The sequence below is a fragment of the Thermobia domestica genome, chromosome 8 (assembly GCF_964235325.1).
Source record: "Thermobia domestica chromosome 8, izTheDome1.hap1.1, whole genome shotgun sequence".
NCBI classification, from domain to species: Eukaryota; Metazoa; Arthropoda; class Insecta; order Zygentoma; family Lepismatidae; genus Thermobia; species Thermobia domestica.
Genome location: NC_137461.1, coordinates 293287277 through 293310917, shown reverse-complemented (window position 1 = coordinate 293310917; position 23641 = coordinate 293287277). Strand labels below are relative to the sequence as shown.

General features: G+C 35.4%; 1 protein-coding gene across 1 annotated transcript; it reads left to right on the top strand.

Annotated features, from left to right (window-relative positions):
* Positions 1-70: 70 nt before the first annotated feature.
* On the top strand, positions 71-22097 carry SCCRO (defective in cullin neddylation 1 domain containing SCCRO). The gene is made up of 5 exons (XM_081770003.1): positions 71-212; positions 325-538; positions 3975-4143; positions 15555-15768; positions 20677-22097. The coding sequence occupies exons 1-5, from the start codon at positions 210-212 to the stop codon at positions 20848-20850; spliced, it is 774 nt and encodes a 257-aa protein (XP_081626129.1). The 5' UTR covers positions 71-209; the 3' UTR covers positions 20851-22097.
* The last annotated feature ends 1544 nt before the right edge of the window (positions 22098-23641 follow it).

Below are 23641 nucleotides of genomic sequence, written 5' to 3'. Positions count from 1 at the left end.
GTGAGATATCGAAAACCTGAAAAACTGACAAACGAATGGCCCGAGTCAGGTGGTCCATTGGCTTTACAGAGAATCGCACAATGCCTACTGGAATTTTCGTTAGCTACGATTTTCATTTTTCAGTTGTTCTGCACATGCGTACCTTAGCTAATGCAAAAAGGACCGTATGAGCGAAGATTGCGTCTTGTCGATTGTGAAAACAGTCGAAAATGGTGAGTTATGAACATGGAAAACAATGAAACTAACATGCATGATGTTGTAATCCTAGTTATAATATAATCTTCCAGACGTGTAGCATTACTAAACAATATTTGTCTTTTCCAGCATAAGTTGAAATCGTCTCAGAAGGAAAAAGTAAAGAAATTCATTGCTTTCACTCAGACGGGAGAAACTACGGCGATATTCTGCTTGTCACAGAATGATTGGAAGTTAGATTTGGCTTCTGATAACTATTTTCAAAATCCTGAAGTATATTACAGAGAGCCAAAAATATCAGTTGATAAGAAAAAGTTGGAACATCTGTATGCAAGATACAGAGGTAAGTTCTGTATCGGTCTTATCTCAATGTCAAGTGATCATATGTGTTTACTACGGCTAAAATACTAATGTTAAGATAACTATTTGATGTATGATGTAAGTTTACTTTACGGGAATTAAATTCCTTCCGGATTGCGTTGGTTCAAATTACAAGATATAGGCTATTTTTGTTTTTGATGTTTTCTCCTTTCAATGCTAATGTGTAGTTATTTATAAATTTTGATTATTTTTTTCATATAAATATATCCTACATAATGTTTTAAATTGCTCTTTCTACTTCAATCATTGATTTATTACCTTGCTTAATGCTACCTATCGAAAAGTTATCGCAAATGCACATTCGGGTTTTAAGTACACCGAAGAGGGATCATGTTACAGTAGTATAGATTTGTCTTGGCATATAGTGCTGGTGGATAAGTGGATGTGTTCGTTAATAATATGTAAAGTAATATTTATAAGTTGTTAAACCAGTGATGGACGTACATTTGCATTGCCCAGTTTCGTGCATTTTATTTTGTGTGTTTTGAGGGACAGCTGAGAGAAATTCTTTTAAAACTAAATAATACATGAGAACACAATTTTGTGCATAAAGTGACTAAATCTGTGTTAATGTTACGGTAAAAACATCGAATGAGAGTAGGACCAGGAGTATGGAACCTAACCCAACCTACTTTACCCTGCCGTAAGCTAATGTAAACCTTTTCGTACTGGAGCTACGCAAGTTTTTACTTTGATCATTTCAAGTGATTTGTTCTTTTGGTTTCGATTCCAGTGTACATAACTATTCCACTAGGTTTATTACTGTGACATAGTGTTACTTCGGACGTGATGTTATACTGTTGAAGCTTTTTTGTTTGAGGGGGAAAATGAAAGTGATTTGACGTCATGTTTTTTCGGTGTTCTCCAGTTCATCATCTGGTCTGTTCACGGGTGCAGTGCTCGCGTGTTTGTTTGTACTGTGTTACGGTGACACATCTGTAAAGGATGGAAGTTCCTTTTGATGATGAACAAATCAACATTAGTAGCTATGTGACAGTGATGTTAATAGTTACAGGATCTGTTTGTGTCGGATTATTACAATTCAGTAGAGATTGGTATATTTGGAAAATGGTATAAGTTATCGTGTACATTACGAGTTGATCGGCTGAAGGTGAACTAGTATGCTGTAATCTTATCCTTTTGGATTATAGCATTTGGAAAAAATACTTTTTATTCATGAAGCATGCTGTGGGACTATATTCACCAAATTAAAATCTCATATATTTGTTTCTGATATTTCCCTTAATTGTAAGATATTTATTTGGTTTTGGTTGGGGCTTGTTTACTTTGACTCGGAGAGTGACTGTAACCGATTCATTTGGTTCCCGGAGCAGTTTAAGAATCATTTCCCAAGAACGATTCAATTCATGAGAGTAGTCTAGGAATCAATTCCTCGGAACATACAATCTGTTACTCTCCCCCAGAACTCACTCCTAGTCTACTCCGGAGAATAAAAACATCTTTAGGAATTGCCTCCCAAACTACTCTGGAAACCGGTTCAGATAAATCGATTGTGGTGGACAAACACCGTGCTCGTGGGTTTTCTCGAGGTTTTCCCGTTTCCTCCCACTTTCTCCATTCCACCGTTTCACTTATTTCTCATAGTCATCGTCTCCTTTAGCCTAACCGGCATAAACGTGGGACGTAAAACTCAGAATCTGACAGTGTTTAAAATAATTGTGGAAACATTACAGTCTAAGCCACCATGATTTCTAATCAGATTCGTGAGGAACAAGTTACTAGTGATATTGAATGAACTGTTCCGAAGGACCAGTTCCCTACGAATCGATTCATTGAATGAAATGACCAAAGTAAAATCTTGCCCTGGATCTACTCTGCGGTACAAAGGCCAAGAGGGTTAAACTTTATCCAAGACTTTTTTTTCTTCTTCAGAAAACAGTTTTCTTCGGCTGACACTAGCCGTTCGTGCTCATGGCTGACACCAAAAATTATAGTTTTAGTAATAGTGCTTGCTCCTTAAGTGGAAAATCTTCATCTGGAAGTACTTTATTTTTGGCATTTTGTTTTTTTTTTCAGCTAGATTGCTTTAAAAGGTTTTCTTGCGTGTGCTTTTGATATCTTGTAATATATAGAGAGATTTTCTGCCCATGTTCAGTAGTAGTAGTTAAATTTTTGAGGTTGCATTGCAGTACAAGTATTCAATGTGGAAGATTGTTCTCGAACTTTACAAAAAGTTATCTGTGTATATAGAGTTAATATATTAAACGTTGTAATGTGCTTCTGTAAGGCATTACTATCCATGTTGTGTTATTTACGTATAGATTATCAGTTTGTTCCTCCAAATGAGTAATATATTGTAAAGATTAATTGCTTTGATAAGTTAAGGTTGGAGCTGTACGTATACTTTAATGGATGACAATTACAAATTACTTGCTTACGTGTGCCCTCGTTGTTTTTCAGACTAGATAGATAAATAGATATATAGATATATATGTAGTTCGATTTTTCCTGCTGCAGCCTTCCAGTAGACTGTGTACAAATGTTTGTTGATGCCAAAAGCCTTGTTGTATTCTGTAGTGATTTGTTTCCTGAAACAGTGTAGTGTGGTCTAAACATCGTAGAGTTCAATATGTTACAGATTGCGTGTTTTACGCAACTCTGCTATAACGAAATATTTAACCTTTAAGTTACACTGAGACTTTTTGTCCGGCTTATATTTCAGTCAAATTTGCTGCTTTGAGCTTCTTTGGAGGAACGAATTTACTTAGTTTAAATCTTGAACCTTTTTTCTTTTCTCTTTCTTGGATGAAGGTAAGTACGAAGGTCCTCTATTCCTCCCAAGAAGCTCAGAGCAGCAAACATAAGTGAGATATAGGGCAGGGTAATAAAAGGGCCACGCAATTTACAGCTAAAATAGTTTATTTATTTATAATGTGTTGTTTATTTCTAGATTAAAATTAAGCTACTTAAAACTACACAAAATCCGAAAATATACGATACATATGACCTTATTCCTAATACATCGTCGCCATCTTTCTTGAAACAGTTTTAATTTTGGACAAAGAAAAATTGAAAAGGGTAGAAGTTCATGCTATGTGAGCATGATGATTATTTCAAGAAAGATGGTAGAGACATGTTAGGTCATGCATATCGTATATTTTGGGATTTCTAGCACTATGAATTTCTTGTCATTGACCAATGAAACTCCACCTCCTTCCTGCCAACACCTATATAGTAAAGGTTTCTGTTTTTGTTCTCTCATACTTTACCCTGAAGACGAGGACAATGTTGTCGGTTCTCGAAACGTTGGATGACGTAGAATTCACCTGGCTGTTTGCACGAGAACAACTGTATTCAGATAGAATGTTCTTTACACAATATGACAGAATTCTTACTATTAGGTGTTAATTAACATTGATTTATTTTTATATGTACAGATCCTCAAGAGCCAGACAAAATAACAGCAGACGGCATAATGAGATTTTTAGATGATCTTAATCTGGGTCCCGAATCCAAATTAGTGCTTATAATAGCGTGGAAGTTCAGAGCTGTGACACAGTGCGAGTTCACCAAAGAAGAATTCATGCAGGGAATGACTGAATTAGGGTATGTATAATAGAGAGAGTAATAAACATACTGCTTTCCTGGTAAATATAATATCTGCACTCCTCATGAATATGTTATTACAGCAACTTCCGCATTTTTAAAATATCCTTCGACGTACTGTAGTCGTCTGCAGATCGTTCTTGTCTTTGATATTAGCTGCAAAATTACGATATCTCAGAGCATCTATGAGTCCACATTTTTGCCACCGTATGAAAGGCAATCTTACTCGATGAACAACAGTGTAGTTATCCGTACTAACAATGATGACCAAGATAAGGTTACTTTTAAGTTTCATCTGAGAGAACCGCTTTTCATATTCACTGGAAGATATTCCAGTTATTTCCAAAGTGTCCTTAGAGGAAGTAGTGCATCTGGGATTTTGTTTCCTTGAAGATACTCACGGAAACCATGAACTGCCTGTCTTTCATGCTAATTTTCAAATCTCGGTTTCATCACATGTCAGCTCAGGACTTCTGAGGAACAATTGGAACTTAAAATTCTCGCATATTGACAAATCAGCATCATTATGTTTAAAGTAGACCTCTTAAATGCACATACTCTTGTTACAATCTTCAACTCTGTTGAAATTGAAAATTCTTTTCGAAATAGAGTAGAAACCCGTTATGTCGTGCGTGTGGAGGGATTCGTTACTCGTGCGTTCCTTATAATTTTAGTATAATATAGCGAAACTTTAATATTATATGGTAATTAATAGAAAATATCACTGTTTTATAGAGATGCAAAAAAGCCGGCTTTTTTGAATCGATGGTTTTTTTCACATAAAAAGCCGGCTTTTTTTGGGAAAAAAACGAGAATTTTGGAAATTTTGGCATTTTTTCATTTTCATGATTTTTCTATCTAAATTGCTTTCTTATAGTATATTCTACAGTTAGATAAGAATTCCATGACCTAAATGCGATATTTCGCTCTGAAATTCACCATCAAGATGAATGGAGCACATGTTTTACGAATTAAAGCTAACATGAAGAATGTAGTATTTGAGGGCAATTTTAGAGGCTTTTTAACTTTTGAGTTATCGACATTTTTTTTTTCTAGATCATTTTAGTTTGTCATCAGTGTTTCATTTCTAAGAGCTTTTAGTACTCTAGCTTCTAGCGCAAAAGTTAAACTTGCCCGTTTTTCTATTTATCCGTCAAAGCGTACGTTTTTCAATATATCCGTCAAGCCGTACTTCCACATTTCTGTTATACTGTAGTTGTGAAGTGATTTATACTATGGCCGCTATGTCTCTGGCTCTAACACTTCTGCACGTGGACAAAACAATGTTGCCAATTTGTCGTGGGTTTAACCGTACACGCTAAGAATAAACAGAAAAAGCAAACAAATACAATCGAAATGAATTGCTTAATAAATGCTGAATTTTCATGGATTTTTAAAACCTTCCGTGTAAGGAAACAAACTAAAAATAGCCAGAATTAAACATAAAGTAATCGAGTAATCTGACATACCTTCGCTGCCTACATGTATTCGTCACTATCGATAGGTTGAACTCCACAATCTTGAAATAATTCGTCAGAGTTAACTGCCGAAATGTCTTCTTCATCGTCACTGTCGTCGCTGCTATCGTCTCCATCACCCAATGTTATGATTAAATCGACAGTTTGTTCGAAGACACCTTCAGCTTCCCAAGCTTGCTGCATAATTTTCCACGTATGTTCAACGGCGTTTTTCCAATTATTCGGGGACACTTTCTCGATCGCCTTTATTACTAAATTTTTCACGTCATCTACACGAAATGTTTTATTATGTTGAGCCACATAACCTTTAACTTGAGCCCAAATTAGCTCAATTGGGTTAAAATGGCAATGATATGGTGGAAGTCGAATAACTGTATGCCCGTGTGCTTCAGCAATTCCATCGATTCCATCAATTTGCCTTAACACAACACTCAAGCTTGTTTTCTCTCCCTCGAAAAGCCCTGCTTCTTTCAAGGACTTCAGAAGCTTACCGCGAGTCGGGAATTCTTTCCTTATATAATATTGATAATTGTGTTGCCTTATTGCGTCATTCTGGAAACGATCTACAGATGTTTTAACATTGCGCCGATTTCTTTTTTTGCCTGGAGTAACCAAAACTGCCGAGGGAGAATTCAGTTATTCGGGACATTTTTCTTTTGTTATGTTCTTAACAGTAGACTTTCCCACACGAAGGGCGTCAGTCACTCTGTCCACCACCCTCGTCACAGGGAGAAGAGGGCCACCATTATCGCGCTCTTTCTCGAAATATTCACGAAGTCTGTATATCAATTCTCGGCTTTGTCCTTTATACACTCCTATTTTTTTTTTGCCTTCGGTTCTGAAGAACTAGCCATTGTCACTACGTAATTACAATATTCTTAACAACACACCCAAACGCACAAAAAGAAAAGAAAAAAACACAAAGTCACAATAACCAAACACAATCTCAAAGCACTTTTCACTCAACTATGCACAAACAAAAGGGAGAACACGAAGCGGCAACAACGACTTGTTTCCATGTCAGAGCGGTGACAGCTCGGTCACTCATTGGTACTTATGGGGGGGGGGGGTCAATGTAGTATCAACCCTCGCTTTCTTTTTCGCATAGCTGTCAGAGCCAGAGATACAGCGGCCGTAGTATAGCAATAATTTTCCGGACACAACCTTGAATACCAATTTATACAAATAATGAGTAGCGGATATAGAAGAGTACTTTAGGAGGGGTTTTTCTGATTGTTTCGTTTCCTAAAAAGTCTTAATTTTATTTGGGAGGTGCTTGAAGTTTATGAGTACAGGCATAACTAATATTTCGTTTCGTTTATATGTTTAGCAATAATCTTCCGGATACAACCTTAAAAATCATTTTATACTGAGAATCAGTGGTAGATTTAGATTTAGAAAAGTATTTTGGGAAGGGTTTTTCTTACTAATGTTTAGTTTTTCTAAACATTCGTAATTTTTATTTGACGGGAGCTTAAAGTTTATGAGTAAAGGCATAACTAATAGATATTTCGTTTGTTGCAGACATTCCGTAACTTTGGGGAACGGGCTTCAGTCCGAAAGACCGCCCCCCTAACCTTCGCTAAACCGTCACTGCTGGTAATTAGTAATAATAACGATTTAAAAACAATAAGAAAGGAAGTCGGCCAACTCACAATACACGCACTATTTCTACATTCACAGATGGAATGAAGAAAAGCTTTGTCAGAATGGTCGAATACTGGTTGAATCCCGGACTTACCGATAGAAGCGCAAAAGCTAATCATTCACTCATGTTTGTTGTACAGTTGTATTTAGCTTAACTTAAAAATATTCCGTAGTCCTTTTTTTTTTTTTGGGGGGGGGGAGGGTTCCTTATGTTGAATCCCTCTTGTTAAAAATTCAGAAAACTTAAGGATTGGGTAAACCATGATGGTGGTTATATAAAACTTAACTGTAGAATTTCAAGAATATACAGAACCAAAAGCTCTAGGTGTGCAGCCTTTAAGTGTTTCATATAAATCTAAGTATTTCCCTTATGTTTAATTTTAATTTTATTTTGTTTCAAAAAGAGGGTATGGAATATTTGAAGTAAAAATACTACAAACTATTTTGCTACTTATTTGTGTATTATTTTAAAAGAAGTGTTTACTTTTAGGGTTGGCTGGTTTATACCAACTTTTTTTTTTTTTTTTTTTTTAATAACTGGTTTAAACCAAAAAAATAAAAAAGAACGAAAAATGCGAATCATGTGAATTTCATGGTGACGTTTCCAGATATCAAACCACCTGCAATAGTTTTATTTCCCTTTCACCTTTTAATCAAGGTGTCCCATGTTCAATTCTCGGTCGAACCACAACCTTTCTTTCATGCGTAAACCAAGTAGCGGTTCGGATGTCAGTTTAAGCGAAAGTCTTCTCCTTAATAACCTCGGTATTTCGTAAGGATGTTAAGCCTAAACATGCGAAACGAAACCAAGTTGTATATATATCTGCATGCCTAAATGCCTGTTGTTTTATAAAGAAGCCAAGATTGCTTAAATATATTGATAGAAATTGGCAAAATTTATTGATTGACTACGTAGCTTCCAACATTAGCTTGGATTGAACTTTCAATAATATCTACGTACTAAATTTGTAATTTAATACCTCAGTTTTAGCGTACTGATTATGATACGTTGACCTTTAAATTTTACATGCAAAGCAGATTTTCCCGTTATTGTCTTACATTTCATGTAATGACGGGATTTTCCCGATGGCTAGGGTGGGAGATTCTCACTTTAAGAAATTTACTGACCGGACTTCTTTAAGCTTATGGGAGTTCTTCCGGCATAACCCCGCTGTTGCATAATAACACCAAGGCGAAACAAACTTATTTCTGTGAATATGTAATATAAATACATAAAGCAAAAAATCTAAATCAAAAAAGCCTGGATTAAACCAAAAAAGCCTGGTTTAAACATCCCCAAAAAACGGGTTTTTGGCATTTTCAAAAGCAACCATGGCTCTTGCCAACTCTGCTTACTTTTGTATATAGGAGGTTAAAAAATTCTTATTATATACATTGGTTAAGCCTGTGGAATTCATAATGTAAATATGTTGAAGAAAAATTGTTTGAAATATCTTTTCGAAATTCATAGTTTATTTTCGAGGTTTTATGTTATTATCAGCATGAACCACTAATTAAATTACTTTTTGTGTTATAGAGAAGCGAAACAAAGTCTGATTTATCAATTTAAAGCAGAAATTTGAAAAAAGCCCAAAATTTCCCAAGCAAAAAAGCGAAGCAGAAAAAACCGAGTTTTTTTTTCAAAAAAGCCGGTTTTTTTCCGAGCCGTTGCATCTCTACTGTTTTATTAACATAACTTCGTCTTTGAAGGAATCACGTAACAAGAGTCCTCAGCTTCACTGTTTTCTCCAATTTGATCTTTCTACGTTTGCAGTCGAACATCAATTTCAGCCGAAGGCAAATAGAGAGCTTTTCTTCACTTTCCATCCAGTCCCGTAATGTACCTGATGTAAACTAGAAACGTGATTACTACCTGTATCTCAATTTGCTTAAATTTATTGTATGTAGGCATTCTCCAGCATTCTACAACTCATCGCTTGGTACAGCGTTTCTACACCAGTAAACATATAGTTAACTCATTAGAGAACAAACCAATAATCCTTTTATACCTGTTATACCATTATAAATGTTCATCTTGTACGTCTTACAATGTGTCATTTAACTTGGACAACGCTAAGTCTGTTCAATTTTCTATTTTCAGTCATTTACTTTTTAGAATCACTTTTTAATTAACGCAAGTTTTGCATTGCTCCATCTTTTTTTTTCACTATGTGTACCATTTCCTGAAGCGCTTTTCGTCCAGTAAATCTAGCGTACTTTTCCATTTACACTACTTTCTGCTGTTTCGCATTCATGAGAAATAAACTCACTTCTGATATGCTACTACTTTTACCTCTCTCATATATGTATATATATATAATTTTTGTCTATTGTGTATGTATATATATTTTTTTTCTCAATGCTTGAAGCCATTCTTACCTTGACTAATACCTAGGCGAGCACAATCACAGCTAGAAAATTTAAAAAGTGTAGAGCGACGATTTTCAAGGTTAAGATGGCAGTGAATTCTATGTACGTATGTACAGCCCGTAGCAAAATACCTGCAACATGAGCATGTAAGTTTATTGTGAAACCGCCTATTAGCTCAGGGAATCAACGTCTAAGTGGCATGAATCACACCAGGAAAAACCTCTTACTTGTCCCATTCTAACACGGCAGTGTGTCATGGGTCATTGTATTAAGCAAACGCCGGACAGTTAATCGTGTTCTTGCAACTCACTTAAACAAAGAAATGTACACTCATGTCCAAAATGATTGTCGCATATCTATAACTGTCTTCGTGTAAGAATATAATTTGACTATGATTTTGCAGGGTACTTTTTTAATACTGATACTATGTGTATAATCAGGAAATGTATATTTGTGGTTAATTTGTGGTTAATAGGAAAAGAATTATAAATACGAAAATTAGAATGAGTAAAACAAAATGTTGATAAATGGACAAGAAAGGTTTAATATCGTTTTATTGTTCTTATTTACTGCTCTTTTGACATGAAAGTTGTCATATACATGTCTTTGCCGATTATACACTTACCAACATCATAAGAAATACCGGGCGAATTCGTTATCAAATTATATTCCTACAACAACATATTTATAGACATGCGACAATAATTTTGGACATGAGTGTACATTCCCACACTTATAATAAGAACAAATGGCTCGTATGTAACACCTTTGAACCAGAGGGAAGGTGTATATAAGAGGCACCGAAGATCGAAATCCAGTAGTTTCGAGGCGTCCAGACACAGTATTAAGAAAGTCAAAATCACTCACAAACCTGGAAATTGCACTGGAAACTACAGATTTCCTTATCAGTTACAACAATTTCTTCCGGTGTGTATTACTTGGCTACTCACAAGTAATAATAACCAAAACCGGAATCACTTCAGCTAAAGGGTCATTGTAGTGAAGCATCGCCGAAAAGTCCAGAAATGTGTCATTTTGACATCCCAATTGAGTTTGGATAATTAGGTTCTAAAATAGGAACTGTGCTCCAGTAAGCACGCAGAGATTGCTTTCGTATTAGACACAAATACTTAACCACAGCAAAAGTTGTTTCGCAACAGTAATAACTTTCCATTTTGCAAAAGTTGGTTTTGATTTTGAGGACACCTTTGTCTTCCTTTTCTCCTGTCAGTTGTACTGTATGCCTGTTCCAATAATGTGGAGAACCTCATCACCAAAATACGACTGAAATATGTCAGAGAACGAACACTGGGATTTATTCCTTGCTTCCTTGCTCAAGAAATAGACTTTTCAGTTCTTTGAATATTAGAAATCCTGCCGAAACCTGAGAGAATATCAATACGACGTTTTTCTGTGAACACGGAACGCCTTCTCCACTTTCATATTCCTCACTATGTACGTACATGCTTAAATTCCGATACGCTTCTGAATTCATTTGTGTCTTTGGTAAATATTGGAATCAGAATCGTAAACATTGGAATCAGAGTCGTAAACATTGGAATCAGAATTCGTAAACATTGGAATCAGAATTCGTAAACATTGGAATCAGAATCGTAAACGAACTCTGGTATTTGCTCTTTAGTGAACTACAATGGTCACGAGTTTCGCGCTACGCCTTTACTTGGTAACGGAATATTTATTTATTTTAAATGCATAGAATAATAATAATAAAAAAAAAGTACCCTCTCGAAACACGGTCAGCACTACTACTGAGATAAACCATCGGTTGAGAATGCTATACGTGCTCTTTTGGAAGAAAATAATCCAGTCTCGTGTTTATATTGTTTTGGCTGCACGTGATAACACGCATTTTTAATATACGAGACATGTTTGTTTCGAAGGACAACCCACACGAAACGCTCATCCAGTGATGCGTTTTCTTCTGAAACGTGAATATTCCCAGAAGTCTGTAGGTAGCCAGCTGACTTAAAGCTCATTACCATTGAGCGTCCCTTTAACACGTGAACGGTAGAATATACATACACGTTGTTCGAATTTACCGTGACGCTAGCTGCAAATATACTATATTATATTAATAACAGGGGGAAACAACGCACACCAAATCATGCAGCGTACGCGGGACCTGCAGCATACCGTGCAAATGCGTTAACCCACTCCGTTCCCAGACACAGCCGGACTCTCTCTCCCATTCACTCTTCGTTATGCCGAAGATCCTGGATTGGAGTCCCGGTTCAGTCGCGCACTTTTTTACTCTTTGTGTAGTATATCAGGGTGTCTACTGGTCATGAAAGTCATGAAAAAGTCATATATTTTGCTTAGTGGTCATGAAAGTCATGAAAAAGTCCTTTATTTACCCAACTGGTCATGAAAATCTGAAATCTCAGAGTATATTTTTATACTTCATACTTTTATACCTCATACTGCATGTACTGAAACAGTTGTATCAGGTCAGTAATTGTGAGAATTTTCCCCGCCAGTTAGTGCTGGCTAACTGGTACTTTACTGTCTTCCTAGCTGCTCCCCATTTCATCTTCTAGTCTCTGTAATATAGTAACAACTTTTTACTGTCCAACTTTGTGATCTGCTATTTCTTTACTTCTAAGAAATGTAAATTGTGTATTTTTGGGCCTTTAGACTTATGTAAATAATATTATTCGTATGAGTTTGCAGATTTTAAATTTGATGATCTATTTTTTTTAAAACGAATTTCTTTTATAATTTGTTTTGTCTTTGGGCAGTTCTCTGAGTGCTTAATTTTAGACAAATTTCTGCTAAATGGATAATTATACTCAGAATTAAAACTTCAAATACAGTATAGAGTGATTAACTGGTAAGAGCAGGCCCGTATTTAGATAAGTGCTATTCTGTGCTCGAGCACAAGGCGGCAGAATTTTAGATTCTTTCTTTAAGATTCACAATAAGTGATATTTAAGACTAGCAACCCGCATAGTTCCGATGCACCACTGATGGTAGGAGTTTATTATTACTAATGGTAAATTTTCATAGCCATGGTCATGAAAATTTGAACAAAAAGGTCATGAAAAAGTCATGAATTTACTTTCTGGTATTCCAGTAGACACCCTGTATATGTACATTGTTCGGGCGCAGATGCGCTATATAGAAACGATTTTTTCTTGGCGTGTGGGAATTGGCAACATTGATGATTTCGCATTATTTATCGTGCTCTTTAAATATCGTTGTTACATCGTGTGAAGTAGTTTGTAAAATGTTAATGGATATTTTTCTGTTTCTGTTTAACACATCATGTATTTGTGTGAGTAGCAGGAACAGTTAGGTGTACATGAGCAACTGGTTTTAAAGGAGTGATTCGTAACACAGACTGGCGTTGTAAAAAGGATAAATAAGAATGCGGAATCGTCGTCCTCTCGTTCGTCTTCCGTAATATATGGCTGGCAAAGAGGGGGAGTGGATCTCGAAATTATTAAATAGTATGGTAATAATAGACGTTAGTTTCTGTGTTCTGTACAGTAGAAACCTAAGTAAGGGTGAGTTTTATTTGAATATGGTTGCTCAATATAATTGTTATACGCAAAGAATACATGTTCTAAATATATGAATTCACCAGTATTTATATACAGTGACATAACCTCACCATCTCAGATTTTAGTAAAATTTGGCACATAGATGCCCTATAGATAGATTAAGAATTTCAACTTTATATATCAACCGATATTGAAAATAGAGCTATGTAAAGTTTGAAAAAAAGTCTCCAAAATGACATGTTCAATGAATTTTGAAATTGGAATTGCAGCTATCCTAATTGACCTAGAGATCTGGTTGAGGTGTCATTTTACAACATTTTTCATACCCTTTCCTGTGGTATACATCATCATAAAGGCTAATAAAGAATTTGTTTTTTCAAAATCTCAAAATCTTTCTCTCAACTAAAGAATTCGGGGTGATAATGGGTTCATGGTTTAAAAAATTCAAAACTAACACTTGATTTTTCAACAATACTGTTCGTATCGTAATAACACAAAAATGTTAACTTTTACCCTTCTGTGAAAGTAAAAATGGACACTTACTTGCAGAAAGAGTATAGATGAGTCCATAGTAAAACTTTTCAATAAGTAGTAGGATATGTTTATCATTTGAAGTTTGAAAAAGCCACATTTGTTCGACATACACCACTTTCAAGGAGAACATAGCTTCTTCCAGTGGGAGTTACAGGATTCACTTTTATCAGGACGTCCACTACTAACATCCACAGAACATCAGCATTTCTTGAATATGAGAATGATGGAGATGATTCAGGTGGATAAAGAAGTTATTTTCACTTCATCAGGTTTTTCATTTTTCTGTAAAACATACCCTAGCCACTAATTTCCTTCATAGACAGCGGTGACATAGCCTAATATGTTTTCTAATTGGAGTTTATTTTGAGATTTTGGTACTTCCTATCCCACCCCTGCAAACCATCTGAAAATATTTATTCAATTTGCTCTCATATTGAATTACCCCCCCCCCCCTCCGAAAAGCTGTATATCACCCGAAATATATTCCAAACTATGTCCCTGATAACCAGTGTGCTAAAATGGCGTTCATATAAACAACGGATGCTGGAATTTTAAAATTACAAATTTAGTATGAGGTCATTCAAGAAGGGGGGGGGGGGCGGTGGCTCAGTGATAGAGCGTTCACCTCCGGTGCCTGGAGTTCCTAGTTCGATCCCAGCTCGCGCCGTGTGGTCTTTGTGGTGGACAGACACCGTGGTCATGGGTTTTCCCGTTTCCTGCCATTTTCTTCATTCCATCATTTCATTCATTTCTCATAATCACAATCTCCTTTAGCCTAACCGGCATAACCGTGGGACGTAAAACTTAAAGATTTCATTTTCATTTCATTCAGGAAGATTAAAATACTAAAGTCCAATTGATAAGATACAGATGAAGTTGATAAAATTTTTGTACTTTTTACTTTTTTTAAAATATAAAAATGTGTAGGATTTGTTCCGTTGCAGTAAAATATATTTATTATCTTTTGGATGTTTATATTTTTCAAAAGTTTTGGGTAGGCCCGGGCCTACCTGCTAAAGCTGTTTCAGTTCGTTTGGTTTGTTTAGGCTTAATACTCTTATGCAAGAGTGAGGTTATGAAGGATTGGACATTACGTAAAGTGGGATCTGAACCACTACTCGGTTTCCACGTGGTAGAAATTTTGGGGACACATCGGAACCCCTTAATTACAAGGCGAAAGTTAGATTCAACTAACACAGATGATTCGAGATTTGTGAAGACGTCACTATGAAATTCACACGGTTTGTGGCATTTTTTTTTACATCGTTTTTTTTTAAACACTTGGTTTAAACCAACCAACCCTACTGTTGTATCAGTGCTAGGTGTATACTTTTTACAAACCACGTTTATTTACAGTAACATCTTGAATTGTGAAACTTGTATTAATATTATTTTATTACTTTTATAAAACTGAAGTTCAAAATATCAGTACTTTAAGTTAGCTTTAAGTTAAAGTTTTTAGAGTATGAGCTAATAAGTATTGCCGGCAGATTACAAGTCTGTATGATATATTTTACAACCATTACTCTACTTTTCATATTTATTCCCACAAGTTAAAACGCAATTTAATGTTTTGCTGAAAATCTTACGTAAGAAACGGCACCATCTTTGACAGCCTGTATCTTGGGCCAGGATTTTTTTTTTCTTTTTAGCAAAACAATTTGTTTCTTACTTTTTCCTGAGTTTTAACATCTGTTTAATTCATAACATCTGAAAGTCAAGGTAACCCCCTGCCTGAATTGATATGGGCTATGACATATAATCTTTTAAAAGCATACTACTTTGTTATTTTTATTAGTTTTGTAAGTAAATATTATGTATTGTAAATCATTAGCATTGTGGTTGTTTCTCTTTGCAGCTGTGATAATATAGAAAAGTTGAAAGCAAGATTACCGACATTAGACAGTGAAATTAAGGATCAACTAAGGTTCAAAGATTTTTATCATTTCACATTCAACTATGCAAAGAATCCAGGCCAGAAAGGACTAGATTTAGATATGGCAATAGCTTATTGGAATATCGTACTTCAGGGGAAGTTCAGGTTTCTAGACCTTTGGTGCAAATTTTTGCAGGTAATATTTCTCTGTTCGCTGAATATTGATTTGGTATTAAGAATATTAAGTCATATGAATGACTTTTGTAACCTCGGCAAATTAATGCTACATGGATCTGCCCACTATGTGTGTTAGTTTTTAAAAATAAGTCGTAACGGTTCCGGTAACTTATCGTTATCTTCATCAGACGTTACTTGGAAGAGATATTTTCATGACATTAAATTATTCTTATTTTTGGATCAAAAGATCCAACACATTTCATTGAAAAATTTTCTTGTAAGCCTCATACCTGGAGAACTACATATAGTGTAGCCATACGCAAACTATCACTTAACTCAGTATGATGTGCTTATTCTGTAGAAAATACGAAAACTCGAACTAGGGGCCGTTCAAAATTTTTGTGGTTCCTGATCTAAAAACTAATTATCAGCCAAGATCGCAATCTTTGATTTTTTTTCTTTTAATTATTCCGAAAGTTCTTGTTATTATATAAAAATAATTTCATATTACGAAGATCTCTCTTCCAAGTAACGTCTGATAAAGATAACGCTAAATTATTGAAACTGTTACGGCTTGTTAGAGTTTTAATAAATAAGTATATGCTCTGGTCAGAAAAGTATTTATGTAGTAGTTTCAGAGTCGAGATGGATGGAGTTACATGTGTTACTTTTGGTTGAATTGTAAATTTACTTTTGTGCTGTTACATACAGAGTTCTGTGAAGTTGTCATATGGGGTGGCATAAAAGCCACTTTACCCATACAAAAAATTCAAGTTTAAGTGCGAAAGCCAATTCTTATTTTGCATCCATATACAAATTACCAAACTTCAGATCCCTATACCAGCACCACTTTCTGTCCAAATCTTAGGCGAAACCGTGATTCCATTAAGAAGTTAAAAGCAATGCCTCTTCGTATTGTTTTTCAGGACGCAGGAGCTTTCGTAAAAGGTATACACTGTGAAGTGATTAGTATGATAGTAGACTAGTCAACCTACGAGTAGAAAACAACTGAATTTCGTTTCACGTTGTGAAACTACGGTGGACTTCCAAACCATACGAACTCGATATTGAAACTAGAAATAATCTACAAAGATAACCAAGAAAGTTCTCTTTCCGTTTTGTGGAGGTCTGTGTTCAATTGGCCCTCACACCGTGAGTTGAATGCGAATGGAGATAAGGCGAAGATATATCCAACAGACTACCTGGTTGTGGCAGTTCAGTTACACCGTGAACGTGCATAAGGACAAAGTGAACATGGGACCTACGCAGAGCGTCATAAGGGCGTGTATACTGTACGAGTTCAAACACTGTTGCAGCGGGGCAGAAGATATGCGAGGCCTTTGGTGAGAGTGTTATGACTACGCGGACAGTGCAGCGGTGGTTTAACAAGTTTAAGAACGGTGACGAAACACTCGAAGACGCACCACGTGACGGAAGACCAACACATATACAAAATGAAGATCTTCAGGCAGCAATTGAGGCGAACAGTGGCCAGACATGTGAGAAAACTGGGACTTCAATTAAGTGTGACTGGAGAAACCATTCAGTAGCACCTCCATCTACAAGGGGAAGCACTACAAGTTGGATCGATGGGTCCCACATGATTTGACTCCGGGCCAGAATAATAATAATAATAATAATAATAATAATAATAATAATAATAATCGTGTGCGTGGGTTTTCTCGAGGTTCTTTCGTTTCCTTCCACTTTCTTCATTCCACCATTTCATTCATTACTCATTATCGCCGTCTCCTTTAGCCTAACCGCCATATCCGTGGGACGTAAAACTCAAGGATATCATTTCAATTTTTCTCTTAGATTCTACATTAATCCAAAAAAAGAGAGAAATGAAACTCACATAAATTGCGTATAACACACGAAAGTTGAGAATCTGTAAAAGATAGATCATACAGATTATTGGGATAGATATAGAAACTCGAATAGCGTATATAGATGTATTATAGAATATTCACTATAGCCTTCATTATAAAAGAAATTAATGTGTATTTTGTTCTATTAACCGAAGGTTATTTTAGGTTACCAGTAATCTTAGGGAGTATCCTCGAATCCACTCAGTGATATTTTTATGTAATTAAAGGTAATGGAGATATTTTAAATTTTCTTAGTTCATAAGCGTATATACAAGGGACAATGAAAAAATTCCCAAATTTTATTGCAGCTCTTTATTACCACAATATAATTATACATTTCCTTAATCACCTTCGGAATACACACAAACTCTTCCCTCATCGCTCCTGCCCATTGCTGAAAACAGACGAAAATCCTCTTTAGCTGTTGCCGTTCGTTTTGATGTCCTCTACAATGACGAAACGGCCACGGACGCGATTTTCCTTAAAGCATTCTGACCGTAAACTGTCTTTAAGGGGGCAGACTACTAAATATTTTTCAAAAGCTAACAATTTTTCTCTTGCCAGTTTTTCGTAAGTGAAAAGAGATAATAAAATGTAACTTACCTCAGTAGTAGATAATATTATTCTACGCCCGAAAATACGAATCGGAAGAATTTTCAGTGTTGCTATCCATACAAATTACAGTGTGGCCAGAATTTGAATTATCCAAAAATCTAGTTTATGGCAGCGACTAGAAAAATGAACTCAACGGCAATCGATGACTTATCATGCTGTGTGTGTTTCTTGTTAATTACTTTTAAAATAATATTTGTATTTTAATTTTACTGATAATAAAAAAATATTTATATTTTACTCTTCATTACAAAATAAAAACAAATACAGTGAAACCTGTCTTTAGCGGAATCGAGCGGGACTTGCAAAAATTTCCGTTAAAGTCAGGTTTCCGCTTAGTGGAGGTAGACCTTTCCTTTCTTTTTTTTTTTAATACATGCTTATAAAGGGGCTAACTGAGAAAATATATTGCTGTACGTACATTGTTCGATTACAGTACTTCCTTCTTCTACGGATAAATACACAAAAAATTAAAATGAATACAAAATATACTATGCACACGTTTTTTTATTTTATTTTTTTTATTTTTCTAATAGCCAAGCAGAGTTTTCTGTGTACATTGCTGCTTGGCTGCTTGACTTTCCGCATACACTTTAGACTGAGAAATTATACTAAGTGAATCAGAATCATTTTTCCGTAAGGCAAATTTTTGCAGTTCCTTTAAACTTCTGAGAGCATCTTGATATGTATTTATTCTACACTCTTCTTCGAACTCGGTATCGTATTACTCTTCTTCCTCTATCTCGTTTTCTTCTTTCCGACATTACGTATGATTCTTGATTAAGTTGCGGGGATTAAGGACAATTTGTGGGGGTGAATATGAGTAGTGGTTGGAGAAGGTCAACACTGTCCAGAAATATTTAACAAAAGAACGAACATTTTATTGCAGACAGTGTAATGTATATGTCTCACAAAATGTCTAAACGCTGTAGTCCGGAACTCAGAATTTTCCGTTAAATGTTTATATTTCTTTCCGTTGTCCGCGTAACACAGTTTCCGCTTAATGAAGGGGCTTTTACACGTTTTGTTCTCCAAATTCATGGGACCGTGAAATATTTCCGTTTAATAAAGGGTCCGTTGAAGGCAGGTTTTACTGTATTATTTAAAAAATAGTTAACAAGGAACACAGACAGTATGATAAGTCATCAATTGCCCTTGAGTTCATTTTTCTAGTCGCTGCCATAACCTAGATTTTTGGGTAATTTAAATTCTGGTCATACTGTAACACTGGATGGCAACACTGAAAATTCTTCCGATTCGTATTTTCGGGTGTATAGTAACATTATCTATTATTGTGATAAGTTACATTTCATTATCTCTTTTCTTTTCTCTTACGAAAAATTGGCAAAAGATTAAATTATTAACTTTTGAAAAATATTTTGTAGTCTGCCCCCTTAAGGCTATCAAAGTAGGTATCTGAAGCAGATTTTCCCCAATTTGCATATGAACTTGATGTTTACGCGTTGCTCGATCTGTGAAATTGCGCTAAATGATCACCACATACTCATCCGTCCAGCTACAGTACTCGTACACTGCCTGTTAAGATGTGTTCACACTTGTCAAATTCATAATTAGACAACCTATGGAGTGTGTTGTATAAGAGTCATTATGATTGCATCACAAATGCCGAAACTAGGACAACATTCCGCGATCTTTTTGACCGCTTCTCGTATATCCTCATACATAAAACACGAAAGATTTATTTCGTTCTCTGTACAGGAAGCTATAATATTCTTTAACTATTATAACGCATAAAAACACTCATCTGCCGCCAATAGTACAAAACTGTTGGTTGGTATGGTCAGTATGTCTAGGTACACTCATGTCAAAAATTATTGTCACATGTCTATAAATATGTTGTTCTACGAATATAATTTGACGACGAATTAGTCTGGTATTTCTTATGTTAGTATGTGTATAGTCGGTAGAGACATGTATGTGGAAAATTTCATGTCAAAAGAGCAGTAAATAAGAACAATAAAATGAAAACAAAACTTTCTTCTCCATTTAGCAACATTTTGTTTTACTCATTCTAATTTTCGTATTTATAATTCTTTTCCTATGAAATTTACCACAAATATACATTTCCCGATTATACACATAGTATCAGTATTAAAAGTATCCTGCAAAATCATTATCAAATTATATTCTTACAAGATGATGGTTATAGATATGCGACAATTATTTTGGACATGAGTATACATGTGCAAACAGACAAATAAGCAAAAAATAAGATTACTTTAGGGTGACCCATTGAACATTCTGACTAATAAAAGTGGTTCTCATGTGAAAAAAGGATGAGAAATGCTTCTGTAGGGAATAGATTCTGCTCATTGTGCTCTCTTCGCTGCACTAATGGCGGATGCTATAACAAGTATTTATTGATTTATTTAGTTTAAATGACAAATAAGGAACCTTTCTACCTGCTTTTGTGTTTCTTACAGGACCACCATAAACGCTCCATCCCTAAAGATACGTGGAATTTGTTGCTGGACTTTGCTCTCATGATTAATGACGACATGTCGAACTACGATGAGGAGGGAGCTTGGCCGGTGCTCATCGACGACTTCGTGGAGTGGGCTCAGCCTATTGTGAATGCTCAGGGCACCCAAGTCTAACAGAGGCGTCGAGGGGAAACGGCGTGTCTTTCCCCAAGTGAACAAAACAATTTAAAGTTGCGGTGAGGCTGGACCTAACGGTGGTGATGCTGGAACACACGCATTAGTGAGATAGGAGAAGTTTTTTTTAAAGAAACAAGATCTCATTGTAGTGCTGTGCATGCGGATGCTTTTGTTTCTTAACATTAAAACAATTGATTTGATAAGCGACGGAAACAAAACAAAAAATAATGAAATGATCATTCATTCACTGCTTTCATTTGTTTTCACTCTTCTTTTACATGACATCTAGTTCTTTGTCGTGTCACGTTCCGTTCATCAAAGAGAAAAAAAAACGGATAGAAACGGTGATAGTTTTTTGTTTGTTCACATTTTGTGAGGGAGTGAAACAGTAACTCAGGATTCAGAACTGTTGTGTGTGTTTTTAAAAATAATAAAGCAGTCCTTCCGATTCTAAATTATTAATGTGAATATGGTTAATTTTTTTTAAGAAAACAAGAGATGAAAAACTTGTATATCCTTGAAACAATAAAAAATAACATTCAAAGTAAGTTTTCATTCTGTAATAACTAAAAGTAATAATATATAAAGGGATTAGTTTCGATAGTGTGGAAGAGAACAGAACCAGTGTTTTATAATATGGGTGTAAAATACATTAAATTTCAAACATAATTAACTTAGCAGTGCAATAGGCAGAGAACAATTTTTTGTTTGTTCGTTTGTTTGTTTTTGTGTCAGATGAAGCAAGTGTTAAGCTCGAGACACACCCCTCGTGTCGATGTAACACCAACACAACTTAATGTAAATATTTGGTTCCGCGCAGCCCTTTAAAAGGAGAATAGAATCAAGGGGTTTCGAAAGTACTGTCGAATCAGTAGTGGCGTCTCTTCATAATGCTCAAACGAAGCGTTAGAAAAATCTTTTTGTAAATAATGTACAGGTAAAAAAACAAAAGTTCTTCTCAAAGTAATAAGTGTAAGTAGGTCAGTTTTAAATTTATGTTACTAATGGTCCTGTTGATGTTTGTAAGTATAAATATATCTACTATAATTTTTTAATCTCAAATATTGACACAAAGTTACACCTTTCCTCACGTTTCGTTTCTCTGCGTTTTTTTATAGCTGCTGAAAGAATATTTAAAACCGTTATATCTTCCCTTCCCAGACATATATTTAAAGTCAGTTCATTCAGAAACCTAATTGTATATAGACTTAATATATTATAATAAAGGTTTGTTGTGACTTGCATTTGACTTGTAATTCATGCATCTTCCATTGCATGTACCCTTTTTTATATCAGGTTGTTCTATAGAAAGTAGACGTTCTAGTGAAGCATATTCTATCATAATGAGTGACATGTGGGCCGTTGAATATGAACGAGAATTTTTGTTCCACGTTATTTATTGAATACAATGAAATGATTGGACATACCATTTTACTATTGTAACGTCACGGGTGTCCTTTATGTAAAGGGTCATATTGGTCTCAACCTTTTCCTTGAGATTTCAATTCATGGGGATGGAACTCCATCACCAGCATTAAGAGCTGGAAAATGAATGAAAATATCATTCATAAGACGATTACTAATTCATCTCAAAGTTAATTTGGGGATGTAGCTCTATAAAAGTGCAACAGATGAGGATACGTATACAGGTGAAAGTCAATATTCTAGTCTGGGTTGTCACTAAATGTTTTGAAGTTCTCATTTTACCTTCTTTCAACAGTTTGTAGCTCCATTCTCTTCTCTAGCTTGACACTGTTACTCGTCCAAGAATCCTGATCGTAGTCCCCCTGAAATTATCCAAGCATCCAGTTTTGTTCCACGGACAGAGAGAGAAACCACACCTCCTATGCTTCCTCACTTCCATATATGGTTAACCCATCATACTCCAGGAACGTGTTCGTGATGTCAGAGAATGACAGGTCGTTTTTTGAGTCTAAGACCTCAAAAGCTGTGAAAATCACCTCATATGGTAACTTACGTAAGGAAATCGAAGTTCGAAGCCAAACCTCAGTAGACAGGAATCAACAATTAATTCCAACTTTGAAATAAGCGCAAACATTTCTTAAACTGGTAAAATTGGTGAAGGAAACTAGAAGAGTGCCAACTGGACGCTCAAAGTATACATTATTAAGCTTAATATATGAGCATTGTCCTCAAGCACAGTTTAGTGATTCGGCGAAATCATGAAACGTAGTCAGACACAAGTAGAAAATAACGGGTTGCAAAAATGTAAAAGTTGTAATCGTGTGTTCCCTGCCGGTGTTGAAATTTTGTAAATCTAAATATTCATTTGCATTCACCCTAGCTTTACCACGGCGGGTCACGATCACTTCCGCACTTATATCTTATTGAAACCGAAGCCGGGCACACAGATCAATAAAACATAAGTACCGTAAGGTAAAATATGTATAAATAGTGGATTTGGCAAAAGTATCAACGGACGAGGATTACTATATAATATAAATTACAAAACCTAGTTAAACTATGTAAAAGTATAATATTTCTTAGATACGAAATATACAATTAATGATATAGAAAATTACAAGCAATCGAGAAACTATTATTGGCGTTCTTTGATTATTTTAACCTTTCCTCTCTTAATTCTGTTTGAGTACGTTCAACGAAGTGGTGGCTTTTAAATATATTAACGAATCAATGTTTTAACTACTCACAGTTAATCTTCGACCGGTCAGCTGATATCACTCGGGTCCTGGGGTAGAATTCACCAGACGATAAGTCCGCAGATTTTTAGGCTGAGGCCAGGATGAGCTTGGAGCGGCGTATCTTA

Excerpts from the sequence above, each read along its gene's own strand:
- SCCRO (XM_081770003.1), top strand. Across the intron at positions 539-3,974 it reads TCTGTATGCAAGATACAGAG|ATCCTCAAGAGCCAGACAAA; the intron begins GTAAGTTCTGTA and ends TTATATGTACAG. Across the intron at positions 4,144-15,554 it reads CAGGGAATGACTGAATTAGG|CTGTGATAATATAGAAAAGT; the intron begins GTATGTATAATA and ends TTCTCTTTGCAG.